At 39.3% G+C, this 17,895-nt stretch overlaps 1 protein-coding gene across 2 annotated transcripts; it reads left to right on the forward strand.

Annotated features, from left to right (window-relative positions):
- Positions 1-3,644: 3,644 nt before the first annotated feature.
- On the forward strand, positions 3,645-17,536 carry dgt1 (KAT8 regulatory NSL complex subunit dim gamma-tubulin 1). Of its 2 annotated transcripts, none has more exons than XM_074108927.1 (13): positions 3,645-4,197; positions 4,289-4,365; positions 5,487-5,656; positions 6,973-7,080; positions 8,005-8,105; positions 10,476-10,589; positions 11,312-11,412; positions 12,999-13,155; positions 14,431-14,594; positions 15,104-15,249; positions 15,746-15,883; positions 16,259-16,390; positions 17,216-17,536. In XM_074108927.1, the coding sequence occupies exons 3-13, from the start codon at positions 5,501-5,503 to the stop codon at positions 17,285-17,287; spliced, it is 1,389 nt and encodes a 462-aa protein (XP_073965028.1). In that variant the 5' UTR covers positions 3,645-4,197; positions 4,289-4,365; positions 5,487-5,500; the 3' UTR covers positions 17,288-17,536. The 2 variants fall into 2 exon arrangements, with proteins under 2 accessions (XP_073965028.1, XP_073965029.1); XM_074108928.1 differs by having other exon boundaries at positions 3,645-4,077.
- The last annotated feature ends 359 nt before the right edge of the window (positions 17,537-17,895 follow it).

Genomic DNA, 17,895 nt, shown 5'->3' on the forward strand with positions numbered 1-17,895 from the left:
GTTTTAACTTAAGCTTTAAGGATAAATATTTTTTGAGAGTTGGTAACACTGCGCTCGGCCCGCGCGCTGTTTGTGACGACGGGCCACGACCCGCGCCCGCTCTCGTGTGTGTTGCCCTTAACGCACCCGCACGCCAAACGTCATTGATTACAGTAGAAAGGAAACGCTAGTAACTATCGACCTTCTATAGCTCTAGTAATGGCCTTAGTCAGGGTCAGGATGTCTGTAAGGTATATAAATAAATTAATTGTGTGAAATCAGACAGACTCTATGTATAGAAATGTGATGTTTTTTTTATTCAACTGGATGGCAAATGAGCAAGTGGATCTCCTGATGGTAATTGATCACACCGCCCATAAACATCTGCAACACCAGGGGTATTGCAGATGCGTTGCCAACTAGAGGTCTGAGATGGGATACCTCAAGTGCCAGTAATTTCACCAGCTGTCTTACTCTCCACGCCGAAACACAACAGTGCAAGCACTGCTGCTTCACTGCAGGATTAGCGAGCAAGATGGTGGTAGCAAGCCGGGCGGACCTTGCACAAGGTCCTATACTACTTGCAAGATGATTTTAAATTGGTAATCAGGAGTCAAAAAATATTTAATAACCTGCCAGAATAGATTCAATAGAGGTCACGCAATAACTCCTTGTGTAATTATTACATTACAATTAGTGATGATATTGTTAAATTAAAACCAATAACCACTTGACATTATTTGCACTCCCAAATCCAGTGCATCAAAATATACCTATAATCATTATTAATATTAACTTGACTTCTGGAAAAATGATGCATCATTTTTTAGTTGACCTGATCATAGTAAAATAAATGATGATCTTAGATGTACAAATAATATTCTTCTACAGATGTGAAAAAGCATGCTAAATTATAATTCCAAAACATTCTCTTATATTTTTGTAAACAATATAACTGAAACCAAATCGCGAGATTAAAAACTACCCTGCCAAAACTGTTAAAACTAACAAAACCTGCTTTTTCATCAGGCAGATCTTAATTCTAAAGAAATCAATCAAAAAGATTTTACCTGCAATTCAGGAAAGAATTGCAGCTTTTGAATGGGCCATTTTGTATGGCCTTGTTGTTTTTTTGCTAGCCTGCTGGTAACAATGGTTAACTTTACACTTAAACAGGTGTGGGCAAGAGCATCTTACTGAGGTGGACTTTAAATTAACTGTTGCGAATTGAATTTCGAAAATTATTTGGAAATAAAAATTTAAAATAAGTTTTTTATGAAGCTGCATCAGTTTTGGTTTTGGTAGAAAGAACTAAAACAATGAAAAATATTACGAATTTGATTAAAAAATCAATTAAATCATTACAAATTAGATCGAAAAAAAAATATTAAAATCTTACAAAAATCTGTACAAAAATTTTAATTTAACATGAAACTCTATGCACAGTATGTGTATGAAAATATAGATTAGTATCTCTTATCATATATCTGGTATTATTTGTTAGTATATCTATACATTGTGTCATATTCATTAATATAACTTATGGTAATGAATACTGTAATATCTAAAAATAGATTACTAAAGCAAATTCTTCAAGAAAATTATCATTCTGACACTTGTAATTTTGAAATATAAATCTTTCAGGATTTTCATTTGTAATTTTTATGACCATAATTGGGGCTTAATCGCAACAATATACCTACAAGAGATATATATGATAGTTGACTCATAGCTACAGCCACTGCTATGTGGTCAAAACCTCAATAATTATTAGGTATGTCATATTGATTCAATAAATTGTCAGTGATTGTAGCTCAAGTTACATAACAGCATAATGTAACAATTAAATAAGCATGATATACACTTGTTTTTCTATAAATTTATTGACTGAGAAAAAAACAATAACAAAAACAACTGATTAGATTGTTGATGTATGTTAGTATTTAGAAGGCGCAAAAAAAAATTTAAAAGTACAAATAAGTGTACTATAATATGTTCTATACTTTATACTTGTTTGTCTCATAAACAGTTGTTTTGGAAAACAAAGTAAACTGTAAAAATATGTAGGTAAGTAGGTATAATGTTGCTTCAATCCATATCCTAGCCTGCAAAGGTTACTTAATCTAATTAAATACAAGGCTTAAAATAATAACCAGATCATTAAACCCTAAATTGTCATAATTATACCATATCTACCCACTAACACTTCCATCGTTGCTTGCTTGGTAAAACTTTGCTTACAATGGATAATGGCAAAACAAAATAAGATGAAAAATTATCAGATAAAACATTTTGTTACACCAAAACCTTTGTTTTAAATATGGAATTGGTATCAGCATCCATTTTGTAATATGTATGGTAGTTTCCTGAGTCTGTTTTTACCCGTTTAAAACAATCTCAATGTCAATGACTACTAGGAAAGTCTGTGGGATATGGAACATCGCCAAAAGATTTCAATCAACTAAATTCTTACAAATAGTTTGCGGGAGCAAAATGTTGTTCTACAACAAAATACCTACCTAGGCAAAAATGAATTAAAGAAATGTGTCTTTGCCCATCAGTTCTTAATGGCATCTATTTGGTTAATTCCTTTCTTTTTCTTCGTAATTTTCAGGTTTATTATGAAGAGTGTGAATGAGACAAGATGCTAGATTTAGCCTGATTGTTGTCATTAGTAAAGTCGTTTGCTGTATATCTGACCCATCCAGCGCCCAAGTCCTGTCAGATATTGATGCATGCTTTGTGTCAGATATTGGCGCTAGTGACCATATTATAATGTATATCCATGCAAAAATGAGACAGGCAGCTATTTTTATAGTTAAACTACATTGAAATATAAATTGTAACATTGAGTTGTTACACTATCAGTTCAATAACACTGCGGGTTTTCCCCTGAAGTGTATTCGAGTTTAAACCAAATGACAACTATTGAAGACTGGGTATTTTCCTTGATTATATTTACACTTGTTAACCATCTTTTATAGGTACAAATATTTAGCATTCTGAGGTGGTCCGAGGTGTTTTATAGACAACAATGTTGCTATTAAAACATTAAGTCAATACAGTGACTTGCATTTGTGCATAAAATTATCACAAGCATTTTGCAGACTTGTTTTCCTGTCTTCAGTTGTTTATATAGAATTGGTTCTCGGAAAGCGTGAGTCATATCTTACCAGTTGATTACAGTTATAATGCGAGGGTAAATCGTGCGACATAGCCAAACATACATAAATATTGCGATGTATGAATGAAACTATGGTTTTAGAGACTTAATAATGCTGAGGAGACGCGTATTATCGTAGTTTTGTAATGAATTTGTTGGGTAATTAGATAAAGTATATTACGTGAGTACTAGGAGCGCTGAGATAGCATGGAGGCGTATAGTCACGAGCGAAACGTGACGAACGTAAAGCGCGAATTCTTTCAAGAATGAGTTGAATGTAATTTTAGGCGCAGGGTCGATCACCACGTAACGTCACCGTTGTCCAGGACAGCTGTGAAGATCAGTGACCCACAAATTGAACACGCTATCACGCGTGACCTAACCTAAAACAATCGCAAATTATTCCACGAGACGCCCCAGCTCAAATGATACGAAATTCTCTTTACCTCATGTTCTCCGCTAGCCACAAAACGCGAGCAGTGGGAATTCCCATCGTGAGAAGGGAAAGTACTCGAGTGACGCCGTTCAAGAAAGCAAATTTCGTCATACTTTTAACTTTCATACACCATCACTGTACACTTTTATCACTGTTTCGGACTAATGTAACGTGTTTTAATAGAGATTTCATTAATGAAAACACTGTTTGGAAGCGTGTAATACGCATTTTGAACACATGACTCGACAAAACAACACAAAAATCACCACTCGTTGAAAAAGGATACACTTGAAGCCTCTGGCCCATATCCTGGATTAGATTGGCGGCTTGCTGCCTGTATGCGAGTTCCTTATCTGCATCTAAACCGCATTTTCTGCTGGCTGAATTCTGTAGTTGTTCTTTCAAAAAATACCATTTTTCTTGTCCACCAGCCATTGAACGGATATTCAATGACTGCCCGCGAGGAAGCACGACGGAAAGTTGCTCGCCGTCTAAATGGGTGAGTGGGAAAGGGACAGCGCTATGACAGCGGCGACCGGATACGGACCACGTTAACATTTGAGTAACTTAAACAGTATTTTTAAGCATTTCGACTCACAATGACGTGAATGATATAAATGTATGAAAACTAAAATATTATAACTATTTTTAAAATGTGCACTTGAAGAAAGTACATGAAAAAATATTTCGTCACAACTTAAAATTTTCAGACCGACGCCATTGCAAAACTTGCTTGTTAACGCAGTGAGGACTCCGGAGACAGAATGATGACCTGCAACAAGCACAGGTATGTTGCACTTTAACACTATGTTTCATATTGTAGTTTAGCCTATCCTATTCATTTGCGCATATTTTAGTAGTGATTCATTCACTTTGAAAGGAAATTAGACAACTTTAAAATTACAGACCTACGTTCTCTGTCACACCGTGAATATGGCCGACCCACCACTGTTTACAATACACTTCATCATTTGTTATGTGCAATGTCGATAATTTATCACTTAAATGGTTATTAACAAAATAATAATTTATTTTTAATTTTTAATAGTTTGTGGTGTAATAAATAACTTGAAAATATTTCTTCGATATAATTAAGAATTAATGAGAGCAAGACTTGACAACAATGTTGAAGGCGAAATTTTCGCGGTCTACTTACGTGGTTTTCCGATTCTAGAAAATAAAAAAATAATTAAAACTAACTCATTTAGACATTATTACATTATTGCGCAATTTGGTATATTAGAAGTTGTGGATAGTTGCGGATAATTTTGCGCGATAGTAACGTAGGAAGCGTGACAGACATTGTTTTTTAAATGTTTGATAAGAGTTTAAAACTTTCATATGTTTCGATAAAGAATGAAAATATGCAATTTTTATTTGCGCATAATGTTTTTATTAAGGAATGTAAGTAATTTATTTGATTCATATTAAAATAGGTAACATTTCCATTAAATATTTTAATTGGCATTTCGTTTTATTAAGTCATATTACTTGTTCTCTTGTCAATAACGATGATAGCGTTGCGTAATTATGTGAAACTAATTAAGTTAACGGGAGGTTGTTTTATGTAAAGGTACTAGGTACACGACTGCAGTAACTTATATTATGAAGTGCCCCCATCAAACAACTTAATGCCTCTCTAGGAGATTGAAAGGAACTAGGTTAAAAAAAACTTTAAAAGAAGTTGTCAGCGTCACCACAAAGAAGGTTCAGTTTTTACCATGTAGTCACTGTAAACCCTTGTAACGACTCCTAGCGCCATCTTGTGAGCAAATACTCATCATCATCATTTCGGACGATTACATCCCACCCCACTGCAGAGCACAGGCCTCCTCTGAGAATGAGAGGGTTCTATTGAGAATTCCCCCCTAATTAATAATAATAAATCCTCCCTAATACTGTCCCCAGTTGAACCACCAGCGATGTCGCAGCCTCCTAGCAAGGTGATCCACCTGCCGAAGGTCAGGATGCTGCGGGGCCGCGCCGCCGGCGGCATCCGCATCACCAATGTCAAGTCCATCAAGCCTCCTGACCCCCAAATGGTGAAGCAGCAGGAAGAGAATAAGCTTAGGGCTCAGGTATCGAATATGAATCTATATTAATTCACATATCTAAATATTCCTTGTAATAAAATCCACAACTTCCTACCATACAGTCAGCTGGTATGGATGGTTGGAAAAAATCCACAAGTCCCTACCAGGCGTGCAATTAGTATGGATGGTTGGCAAAAAGTACACAAGTCCCTACCAGGCGGGCACTTAGTATGGATGGTTGGAAAAAAATCCACAAGTCCCTACCAGGCGTGCAATTAGTATGGATGGTTGGAAAAAAGTACACAAGTCCCTACCAGGCGGGCACTTAGTATGGATGGTTGGAAAAAAAAGTCCACAAGTCCCTACCAAACGGTCAGCTAGTAAGTATGGATGGTTGGAAAAAAATCCACAAGTCCCTACCACACGATCAGCTAGTATGGATGGTTGGAAAAAAAATCCACATGTCCCTACCAGTGGGGGCTGGGAGGGATAAGTGGACATATTTATTTCCATCTATCCCTACGGTAGCAAAGAAAGGAAAAATATTCCACGTATCTCTATCAGGGGGGATATAGCAGTAGGGATAGGTGGAACAAGGGAAAACTTTCTAGTAAAGGGGCTCTAACTTGAGGTTCTTGTCATACTGTCCCTCTCACTCCTACTAAATACTATTAGCGGGAGCGAGATGGCACGATACGAAGTTTATATTGCAAAATTTGGAGTATAACGCCAGGATTTAGCTAACTTCATGGTTAATTAGATATTACTATAAACTCATTAAAGAACTCGTTATTGGTAATAACGTTAATCCCGTAATGTAGGAAATATATCGACATAGCGGGTGCCGTTTAGTCAGTATACTCATAATTATACTCGTACTCCTTTATTGGTAATATCATTATTACATGTCATTTTGTTAATTTATTGTAATATATTCTAAAAACTAATTAATTTAATTAATAATACAAACGCTTTGCGTAATAAACTTTTAGCATAGTACATAATTTTGTTTGAGATAACGTTTAAATAATATAATGCTGTATCATAACATTTGCTATAATATTCATATGATATAACATACATTAAGCATAGGTAATGATTACATTGTATAAAAACATTTGACATAAACACCATAAGAAATTACGATTTCCTATTTGATTTTAATTGGTATACCTATTAAAAAATGCTATTGAAGCTAAATCCTAACATCAGGTCAGTTGATATCCTATTCATATAAGTTAGGTGTAAGTACGCGGAATAGGAGCTCCGCGTCTACAGTGTCTGAAACTGAAGTAATTATTTAGGATTAGTTATGCTCTCTGTTACCGAGATGATAGCATGGTATTTTTGTCCCTTTGCAGCTCCAGAAAGAGATAGTATCGCGGTCCCGTACCTGCCAGAACAAGACCTATGAATGCCATCTGCCAGTCGTCACAGGGAGGCAGTTCTGCGCCCAACATATCTTACAGGTAGGTATTCTAAGGACCTGCCGATGACCAAGGGGGCTACTTCAAATTTGTTACTTTTACGGGTATCCCGTGAAACCATAAGCCTACCATAAACCTGGGTGAGCGGTTGGTTCCGAAAGAGTGTGACGTCTCTCGATGAGAGCGGAACATAGATGTCGCTAGTGCTGCTGCATAAGTAGCGTAGTAGAAATAAGCAACCTGAGGCCCCGCTTCGGCTAGGGGCACCGCGCGCGGGCGAAACAATTTGATAATGTTTCACAGAGTGAACATTTTATTGTTTTTTTTATCCTGAATAACAATGGGGATTATTGATTTCTTTCGACGCATGCTGTCTGATGATTTGATTGAACTAGACAAGAGCTGTGGCTTTAAACGGATAAAAAGAGGCTACAATATTGCATTGCCTAGGGGCCCGGGGCCCTGACATGGTAAATGCTCATTAGGGGAGGTCTATACTTCGTTTTTTTAGCATTAGAAAAAGGGTAATCAATCTTGACGAGTCTTTTTATTGAAAACGTTTAAAAAAATAGTAATTATTACTTATGATACCAAAATAATGTAAATGACCATTTATCCTTGCTAATTGTTACTTATTTGCTGTGACTTAGATTATTAAAGTGTTTCAATAAAAAGACGTCAAATTTGCTTACCTTTTTTCTAATGCCAAAAAAAGTATATCCTCGTGGGCCCTCGCGTACTTTATCAAGGACCAATCAACACTAAGAATAACGGCCGAATGTACTTCATAAAGTACAAATTATTAATTGATAAAATAATCTTATGAAGCTGGTGAACCGCGTCTAGGGCGTAAGTAAAAAGTCTGTTAAAAAAGTTAGGTCCCAGGAGGATATGTCCAGCAGCGGACTGCTATGCTGATACTGATGATGAGTCGTCCAGCAATCGCTCACTTTTGCTTACTTGCAGGACCCGTCGGCGCCGTACAGGCAATGCGTGTACGCGAGCGGGAGCGGGGCGCGCTGCCCGCTGCCCGCGCCCGCCGACGCCCGTGACCAGAGGGACCCGGGGTGAGGATATAGTGGCCGGGCACCTAAGAACTCAAGACATTGCAGGGTCAATCAACTTTTTGTTGCCTTTGTAGCGCCTCCTGCGTTACCTATTAAATGTATGATTTTATGGGGTACAAATCCACTAAAAGTTAGAAGTTGTGAGAGAGTTTTTAACCCCCGACGCAAAAAGAGGGGTGTTTTAAGTTTGACCGCTATGTGTGTCTGTCTGTGGCACCGTACCTCTTAAACGAATGGGCCGATTTGAATGCGTTTTTTATGTTTGAAAGCAGGTTTTCTGGCGATGGTTCTTTGACATGCTCAGGCTCAGCCGTTTTTGAGATATTGAACTTTGAAGTAACAAAGTCGGGGGTTTGCAACTTTTTGTTGGTTAGGTTATAAGGCAATTTCTTTATGGCTCATCTCGGAAGTGTTCTAATAGTATAAATTGCAAATATTTTTCTAACCAAGTTTATCACTCACGTCTCCTGAGTTACGGGACAGTATAACACTAAACGTTGATTGACCCAACTATGAAGTTTCTGGTTATTGTTAATGTCAACCATTTGAAAAAAAAACCGGGGTTACTTTAGGAAATTTTGTGGCTACTTTGATAGATTTAGGGGCTGTTTCACCATCCATTGATTAGTGTTAACTGACGGTTAAATGTGATGCCGTCTCCGTCTATTCGAACAAAACAAATAGATACGGCATCACATTTAACCGTCAGTTAACACTAATCAATGGATCTTGAAACAGCCCCTTAAAATAGTTATAAAAACTCATCATAGCTCGATTGAGCAAATGAAGTAAAAAGATAGATAATTTATGAAGATAGTTATCTCACTGCCACAGATGGTCTAAAAAAAATAAGGACATGACGTAAAAACGGTTTTCCAAAGTAGCCCCTGCATTTTAAAGTAACCCCGTTTTACCCTACTTAATACTCTGTCGCACGCAACAAAGTAAGTATTCCATTTTTGACTATCATTCATATTCAGAAACTTCATAGTTTTGCAGTGCGTCAGGATTTACTTCTTAACGGCCGTTGGCCGGTGACAAGATAGTGGCGGCTAATTTAAAAAAAAAAACGGATAAATATTTATTTTTATTTTCACACCTCTCCTTCAGAAAAGTAACTTTTCCTCCCTGACGAGAGGGAGCAAAGTGCAACTTTTCTGTTTAAGGCTTTTCTAAGTGTTTTATTGCAAATGATATTTTTTTAAGTTGATAATTGTAAAGCCAAGCCATTTTCTATGCTGGTTGTTCTTTAATAATATTTAGATTTTTTTTTTAAAGTTTCTTAATGCTCGGTGTGAAAAGTTGTATGAGCCACTCGGGAGCAAAATTATTTTCATCTTGGGAGTTAAGACTTGAATCCCTCATTACGTTCAGGATTCTACTTAAGAATCCCTCGCTACGCTCAAAATTCTATTGTAGAATCCTTCGCTACATTCTGGATTCAATGTACGCCCTCGCCGTAAATACACCATTTTGATCCCTTGTGACACAAATAATTATTGTTTTTTCTTTTTTGTGTCGTTAAGGTATAACTAATTTTATGTTGTAAATTACTTGGTTTGTGTATTGTGATAAATTTCTAGCTGTTAATTGTTGGTGTTTACTTTTAATGGTTCCAACGGAAGACCAGCGTCGGCTGCAAGATTGACATCATTCTGAGTTGAGACCATTTCGTAACAATATTTGTCTCGATTTCCGTTTTTCTTTTTCTTTGTTTTGTAAAATGTCACGAATTAATGTTTTTCTTTCTAGCTGCTAAAAACAGTTACTTTGCTCACCCGCGTTGTTTTATAGAAAAAAATCCTAAAAGTCGTCTCTAAAAAAAACCCTTAGTACGGCGTATATATTTCGCGACAGGCCATAAGTTTTTGAGTGATGAAAAACCTAGATGTTTTCGATAGAAAATGCGATAGCGTGTACAGTCGACTTCATAAACTCGTGAGCAAACATTTGATCAAAAATATCTGAACACGACTCTATCGTTAACGGCGTAAAAGCGTGTTCAGATATTTTAGTTCAAATTTTTGCTCACACGTTTATGAACTTGACTGTACATGTTACATTTTTATAATATGTATTTATTTTTGTAATACGAAGATAATATTTCGGACCAACGTTCCGACCACCTTATCTTGAGCCGCTACGCTTCGCCCTACCCCCTAATTTGCCCACCTAAAATCTGTTGGCTGGCGAACCTTAACCTTTTGGACGCCACGGTCGGCCAGACGACAAAAAAAACTGAAAATCGTTCCATAGGCACCACGAAATGCCGACCGACATGGCGCCTATGGCACGATTTTCAGCTGTCGTGGTTTGCCGACTGCGTTGAAAAGGTTAAACAGTCGTTGAACGTGTGTTGTCACTTGTCAGGCTGTGTTACACGCACGCGCGCGCGGCGCTCCAGTCGCGGGCGCGCAGCGCGGCCCCGCCGCCGCCCGTCGCCTCTTCGGAGACCCTGCTGCATCAGCTGAACCACTATGTCAGGTAACACCTAGAGTAGAGACCAGCTTCACTAATCAACTGGCCTGTGACGAATACTTCTTTAAGACAAATTAATTCATTTATTAACCCTTTTCCAGGCATAGTGCATATAGCAACCACATAAATTTTACGTAATATACAATATGGTATAAATCACACTCACACACACACTCACACTTGTACTTATTTAATCATCATCCCAGCCTATATACGTCCCACTGCTGGGCACAGGTCTCCTCTCAGAACAAGAGGGCTTGGGCCGTAGTTCCCACGCGGGCCCAGTGCGGATTGGGAACTTCACACGCACCATTGAATTGCTTCGCAGGTTTGTGCAGGTTTCCTCACGATGTTTTCCTTCACCGCAAAGCTCGTGGTAAATTTCAAATGTAATTCCGCACATGAATTTCGAAAAACTCAGAGGTGCGAGCCGGGGTTTGAACCTATGACCCTCTGCTTGAGAGGCGATAGGTCAAACCACTAGGCCACCACGGCTATTACTTATTTAATACTTATGCTCTTATAGACTGTATCCTGCAGACAACAAACTGTAAAAACAGTTTTGCAGGGCTATGTAGGTACAAAAAACTCTGAAAGAATGCCAAATAATTTTATTTGCAATTTTTCTAATCAATTCAATACTCACAAAATTTAGTATTTATAATATTAGTAGGATATTTTGACAATACTTAAAAAAGTCCGCTGTATCTGTGTGTTTGTTGTGGCAGGCCGGAGCGCCCCCGCACTTCGTCGTGCGCCTCGTCGGTCTCTGTGGTGAGCGACCCCGCGGAGCCCGAGCCCACCGCGCCGGACCCCGTCGACCCCTTCAGTAACTACCTACTTTTTATTTTGTCAAAAAAAATATACCAATCTATTATTTTAATAAAAACCCGGCCAAGCTTTGTCAAAGCCCTGTCGCCATACACTTAGAACATCGACCAATGTATGCCGTATGGTAACGTTTGTTGACCACAGTTAAAATATTCCTAACTCAACCACCTGCTGGAATATTCTGGATTATATGCCCCGTTCACATGATTCCAGTAAAATCGTCCCAGTAGCTATACATTGCGGGTCACTTTCCAAACGATACACAAGATGAGACGAGAGGGAGCAAAGTGCAACTTTTCTGTTCAAGGCTTTTCTAATTGTTTTATTGCAATGATATTTTTTAAGTTGATAATTGTAAAGCCACGCCAATTTCTATGCTGGTTGTTCTTTAATAATATTTAAATTTTTTTTCAAGTTTCTTAATGCTCGGTGTGAAAAGTTTATGAGCCACTCGGGAGCATAATTATTTTCATCTTGAGAGTTAAGACTTGAATCCCTCATTACGCTCAGGATTCTACTTTAGAATCCCTCGCTACGCTCAAAATTCTATTGTAGAATCCTTCGCTACATTCTGGATTCAATGTACGCCCTCGCCGATCGAGCACCGCAGTGACAAGCTCTGGAACGGTTTTAATGGAATAACGTGAACCAGGCATTAAGACAACTTTTACTGACTAGGGAAAATCATGATGATGACAGAATAAATAATATAAAGATTAATTCAGTCGTGCATACTCAAGCAGGCATAAGGCGTCTTTTAGGGTTCCGCAGCCAAAATGGCCAAAACGGAACCCTTATAGTTTCGCCATGTGTGTCTGTCTGTCCGTCCGCGGCTTTGCTCAGGGACTATCAATGCTAAAAAGCTGTAATTTTGCACGAATATATCTCAAAAAAAAACGTACAAAATGGTACTATAATAGAGTGGTGGTTTTTTTTTCCTATTCACCCTAAAGTGTGGGGTATTGTTGGATAGTTTTTTTACAACCATTAAGGGTTTATTAAGAGGATTTTTCGATTCAGTAATTTGTTTGCGAAATATTCAACGTTAAAGTGCAAGTTTTTATTTATGTAACCTTTTGTGTTTTTCTTTTTGTACAACAAACACAATTTTTTATTAAATCGAGCGTCCCCCCCCCTCTAATCTAAAACGGTGGGGAAAAATTTGAAAAAATACAAGATGGTAGTATATATCAACTTATCAAACTATAACGGCTAAGTTTGCTTGAGAATTAATTAGTAATTTAAGAGTAAATAGCAGCCTAAGGTTGGGTCCCACTGAAAAACAGCGTTGTGGCTTGCGCAACATTATGCTACCAATTTATCTATTCGATGTTTTTTTTTTTCTAATATTATTTCACCCTAACGTGTTTTCTGTTCGAATAGTGTAAATCTCTATCTCTCTTCTTTTCTCTCTCTATCTCTCTATCTCTCTCTTCTCTCTCTCTAAGGTATTAAAATATACCTAAACTTTGAATATTCGTACCAAATACGAAAGCCTATTTCGGGCGTGTCCGACACGCTCTTGGCCGGTTTCTTTTAAGAGCGTTTTTTTCAGAATATTATAATGCTAAATTTTGTTGACAGCACAAATCGACGCGCCAGCAGTGAACGCGGCGTACTCGGCCGCCATAATGGAGTGCGGCAGCGCGAGCGACAGCGACGCCGACAGCGTGTGTCTCCCTCCCGCCTGCAGCGGGCCCCAGGCGGACGAGGACGCGCCGACAGACCGCGCCCCGCTCTGGTACACTCAACATCATCATCATCCGAGCCTGTGCCAGAAATATTGAAAGAAAGAGATTTATTTTGGTTCCATCAGTGCCACCACCTTAGAGTAATCTAATACCTCTAAATGAACAATTCTTGTATATATATAAAATATATTTTATATAATCCGAATATCGGAAACGGCTCCAAACGGCTCCTTCGGGGATGACAAATCGATCTAACTTGGTCTTATCTCTAGGAAAACGAGTTTTAGCCCTAGCAAAGCTCGGTCGTCCAGGTACTAAGACTAAAACACTAAAACAAACATAAAACTAATTACGCGGTGACACGACAGGACACCAAAAAAGGCTCCACTCAGCATGTCAGCATTAGCTGTATATCTTCTCAATACAAACTAGCTTTTGCTCGCGGCTTTGCCCGCGTGGAATTCGGTTATCGCGCGCTGTTCCCTCGGGAACTGTGCTTTTTTTCGAGATAAAAGTAGCTACGTTTCACTCTTGGCCCATAAACTATCTCTATGCCAAAAATCACGTCGATCCGTCGCTCCGTTTCGACTTGAAAGACCGACAAACATACACACTTTCGCATTTATAATATTAGTATGGATTTAGAAAGTTTTAGAAAATATGTGAGAAATTTTGGAGACCGCGCATCGGCAAGCGCAGTGAAGGACGTCAAGACGAGATGACGGATTGCTGTTAAGCCGCGGGTTCTCATGGATGCAGGCGCTGCAACCGAAGCAACTGGAGGTCTATGGGGGAGGCCTACTATGTCCAAAAGTAGACGTCCTACTTAGGAGTTTTCAAATACCTTATTATCTTTTACTTATCCGTTACGTTTTTTTTTTCTACTAATGTCACACAGACCCAAGTATCACAGATTTCTATTTCTATTCATGTGATTATTATATGTTTCGACGACCGGATGGCCAAGTAGTTAAGAGTATGCTACGTAGTTGAGGTCCTTATTCGGCTAGATATTTGTATGATTGAAGTTTGTTCTATAAAGTATGTTTATCGTTGTAGAACATAGTACAGCTTTGCTTTCATTTGGAACTAGGTCATTGGTGTCATTGTTATGATTATTATTTATTATGTACAGTCACCAGCACTAATATCTGACACAAAAAGCGTGCATTAATATCTGATACAACTCTATTTCTAGGGTCGGAAGGACGTGTCAGATATTTTTGCACGCTCCGCTGTGGAAGATATTAATGCTGTTGACTGTACAGTAGTTTTATAGTCTACATATAGTGTTTTGGTGTTAACCTCCCTGTTATACATTCCAGGCGCGCCGGCGTCTACACAGCAGAGGAAGCGGTCTCCGAGGCGAAGACAGCCCTCCGCTCCCTCCAGGCGGCCTATATCAAGCAGATGGGGCGTCTCAGAGTACTGCTTCAGATGGCGAGGCTCAAGTACCTTCGGGATCTGAAAGCTGAGAAGGAGCAGTACTGTGAGTGCCACGTGACTAACTCGTTCATCATCATCATCATCATCATCAGCCGGAAGACGTCCACAGCTGAACAGAAGCCTCACTGATCTCATTCCACCATTACACTATGCGCTTCAGCCAACGTTATGCAAAAATACTACGCCTCTCTAGGGGCCGGAATGAGGAATCAAAATCAGAAAATAAATACACGGAAAATATAAATGAGCATACTTAGCACTAACACAGACACAACAAATTTTGTTAGTGTGCGAGTCCCCAAGAGTGAGTTAGTATTGTGCCGGCACAACACTAATAACTAGCAGCGAGCGAGGGACAGCACTAGCTGTCAAAACGGCACTTCGTAAAGAGAACTCTGATAGCAAGGAGCAAATATTTGAACTTTTTGAATTTGTAATCTTCGTGATTAAAGTATTTTATCATCTTCATCATTTGCATCATCTGAAAGACCCAGAGCGTTGATCCGTTCCAAGTATGATCGTGTGTTTAAATTTGATTTGTAATTATAACAGGTTCCATAAACGCGCAGGCGCGCGGCGCGCCGACGACGGCCCGCGAGCGGCGCCAGCTGCGGAAACTAAAGGCGTACGCCGGCTACCACCGCCGACACGGGGTCGACGCCGTGCTGGCGCGCAAGCTGCAGCGGAAGCGCGCCAAGGTATGTACCGTGTCTGCTGTAACACACTGCTAACACACTGGTAATACATAAATAACACACTGGTAACACACTAACAACACATAAATAACACACTACTGACACACTGGTAACACATAAATAACACACTGGTGACACACTAGTAACACACTGGCAACACTTTATCTCTACACTTAAAATATTAGTGGTACCTCAGTGGTGTAGCGCCGTAATAACTCGATTTCCAGCGGTTTGCTTACATTTTTTACTTAATGTCGATGATGATAAGTACGGCAAAGTTATGTAATCAAAGAGCGTGGGTTTTTTTATACATAAAACTGACCCGTGATTGACCCCTAATCTCACCTGATGGAAAGTGCAGCTGAGGCCAAAACTTTATCTCGCTGGTTCAGTAGCAGCCTATTCACTCCATTGATTTCACTAATTCACGTTTCTCTCTTCGGTTTGTCCACGCCCCGCTACCAGTAGCGGGCATTCACTGAGTATAATTGTCGTGCAGGTGAACGACCCGGTGCAGAACCGTCCGGTGCCGGCGCAGGCGCGCTGCACCTTCCAGGAGGGCTCCGCGCGCTGCGCCGCACACGCAGTGCCCGCCGCCAAACACTGCCTTGCACACATCTTGCACGACAAACAACAAGTGGGTACTTAATTACGACAAACTATAAATGGGTACTTACTTACGACAAACACCTCAAGCTTCGTAGACAGATTCTCTAACCAATTGGCCATCCGGTAGTCATATAGGTAAGCAACGAGAGGGATTTATTTAAAAACGAATTATATTTTTAACGACTTCCATTGATTTTGTGCCATGTTGTAAGTTTTAGACAGGTCGAATATTTGTATAGGTAGGTACATTTATGTGGTAACTGTAAAATTGCGATGAGTTGTTTTAGCAAATGATTTTTTGCCAAATGATAATTTCCTCGCACATCTCCGATGGAAACGGAGTCTTATGTGATCGCTATAAGCACTATGCCTGGAAAAGGTTTGACGTTGACCGTTTTGTCAGGTGTTGTTCGTGCCGTGCAACGACCCGCGCGGGCTGTCGCCGTGCCGCGTGCCGCTGCCCCGTTTGCCGCCGCCCGCCGCCGGCTGCCGCTACCACGCCATGCCGCCGCCATACTGCGTCTTCACGCTCAAGGTAACACCCTGGCTGTAGCTAGTGCCACGAGAGTTGAAGTGAATGATTACACACACAGCTAAATGAAGAACTGATTGCATAAAAGGAGAATGAATTAAATGAATGAGTGAATCTCAAAATCCCGCTGTCATTAAATGTTCTTGTGTGCTTGAGTCTCAATTCTGGTGACACTACCTATTCAATTGCTTGATTTTCAGCCTAAATGATTTTTAGTGCCTTTATTAGTGATGTAAAATTATAAACACTTACAAAATTGTATACATCTATACATCTAGTGAGTAATGTTTTTCAATCGTATTTTGTCAGATAAGTTCGTATTTAATTTGCCTTCTCAATTGAGATGCTAATTAGCTTCAGTAAACTTCAGTAATTAGTTAAGAACGGGCTGGTTAGAACATTTTCCCAAAATTATTATTTCCTTGTTGCTAGGACCTAGTACAAAAATTTCCATTCGCTTTTTTTCCCAAATGATTTTTAATTTTTATCTATGTTTTTTTACTGAAGCTTATTTTCACAATCGCGTTGAAACAGTGTCGACGGAGCTCCTACTTTTGTGTAGTTTTGGCCCTTCGGGCCGATACAAACTGTTATAACCTAAACATACCTACGTTTCTGTGTTGATTCAAATTGAAAAAGAAAACGCGACTGTGAAAATAAGCTTCAGTAAAAAAAACATATTGGGGTAAAAAAACGCATTCGGGAAAGAATGCGAATGGAATTTTTGCCATTTCTTATTCTGGATTCTGGTAAATTGATTTAACCAACCGATGAATATACTTATTATTGTATTAGTAGGCCATAGGCTCACTCTCGTTATTATTACAGAAGGATGACTCTGAAAGCGAGGCGTCGGTCGCGTCGGACGCGTCGCACGAGCGTCCCATCGGCGCGCTCTGACGCACGGCCACCGTCACCGAGCACCTACTGTCAGACTAACAGGACACTACGGAATCAACACCGTACCATAACCTCCTGGATCCCCCGGTCCTCACTTGAGGACATAAAAAAAAATTTAACTTTACTTGATTGATTTTGGGTTCAAATTGTGAAAACAGAAATTTTATATCGGGCCCCTAGGAGGATAAGGGTGCACGGGGCCCGCGCCCAGGACCAGCCCATGGGCCTCCCGAAATACCGGTATTCTAAGAAAAACTTGGTATCCTGCCTTTTTGCGAAATTATTGTTGGCCAAATTTTTCATTTGCCAACTCAATTTTCTCCGAAATTAAAAAAAAATCTCAGTGTATTTTCTTATGCTTTTATAGAACACAGTAGGTTAGGTTTGTTTTATGAAAGTGCCGAAACAAATATAGTTTCAGAGAAATTCCTGAGTTGGGAAATTAATAAGTTTGGCAAATAAACATTTGGGAATCGTGAGTTGGGAAAAGGCAGAGAATGTAATCGTTTTCTTTAATTTCCAAAAATGCCCCAAGTTCTTGAGCCCCAGGGCACTATTTGGTAAAGGCTGGCAAAGTCTATTAGATGGGTCAATCAACTTTTTAGTGT

The sequence above is a fragment of the Choristoneura fumiferana genome, chromosome 27, assembly GCF_025370935.1.
Source record: "Choristoneura fumiferana chromosome 27, NRCan_CFum_1, whole genome shotgun sequence".
Lineage (NCBI taxonomy): Eukaryota > Metazoa > Arthropoda > Insecta > Lepidoptera > Tortricidae > Choristoneura > Choristoneura fumiferana.

What these genes read in the sequence shown, in the direction of transcription:
- dgt1 (XM_074108927.1), top strand. Translation starts at nt 5,501, where the DNA reads ATGTCGCAGCCTCCTAGCAAGGTGATCCACCTGCCGAAGGTCAGGATG. An exon ending in GGACCCCGTCGACCCCTTCA is followed by an intron (nt 11,413 to 12,998) that starts GTAACTACCTAC and finishes TTTTGTTGACAG; the next exon opens with CACAAATCGACGCGCCAGCA. An exon ending in TCTTGCACGACAAACAACAA is followed by an intron (nt 15,884 to 16,258) that starts GTGGGTACTTAA and finishes CCGTTTTGTCAG; the next exon opens with GTGTTGTTCGTGCCGTGCAA.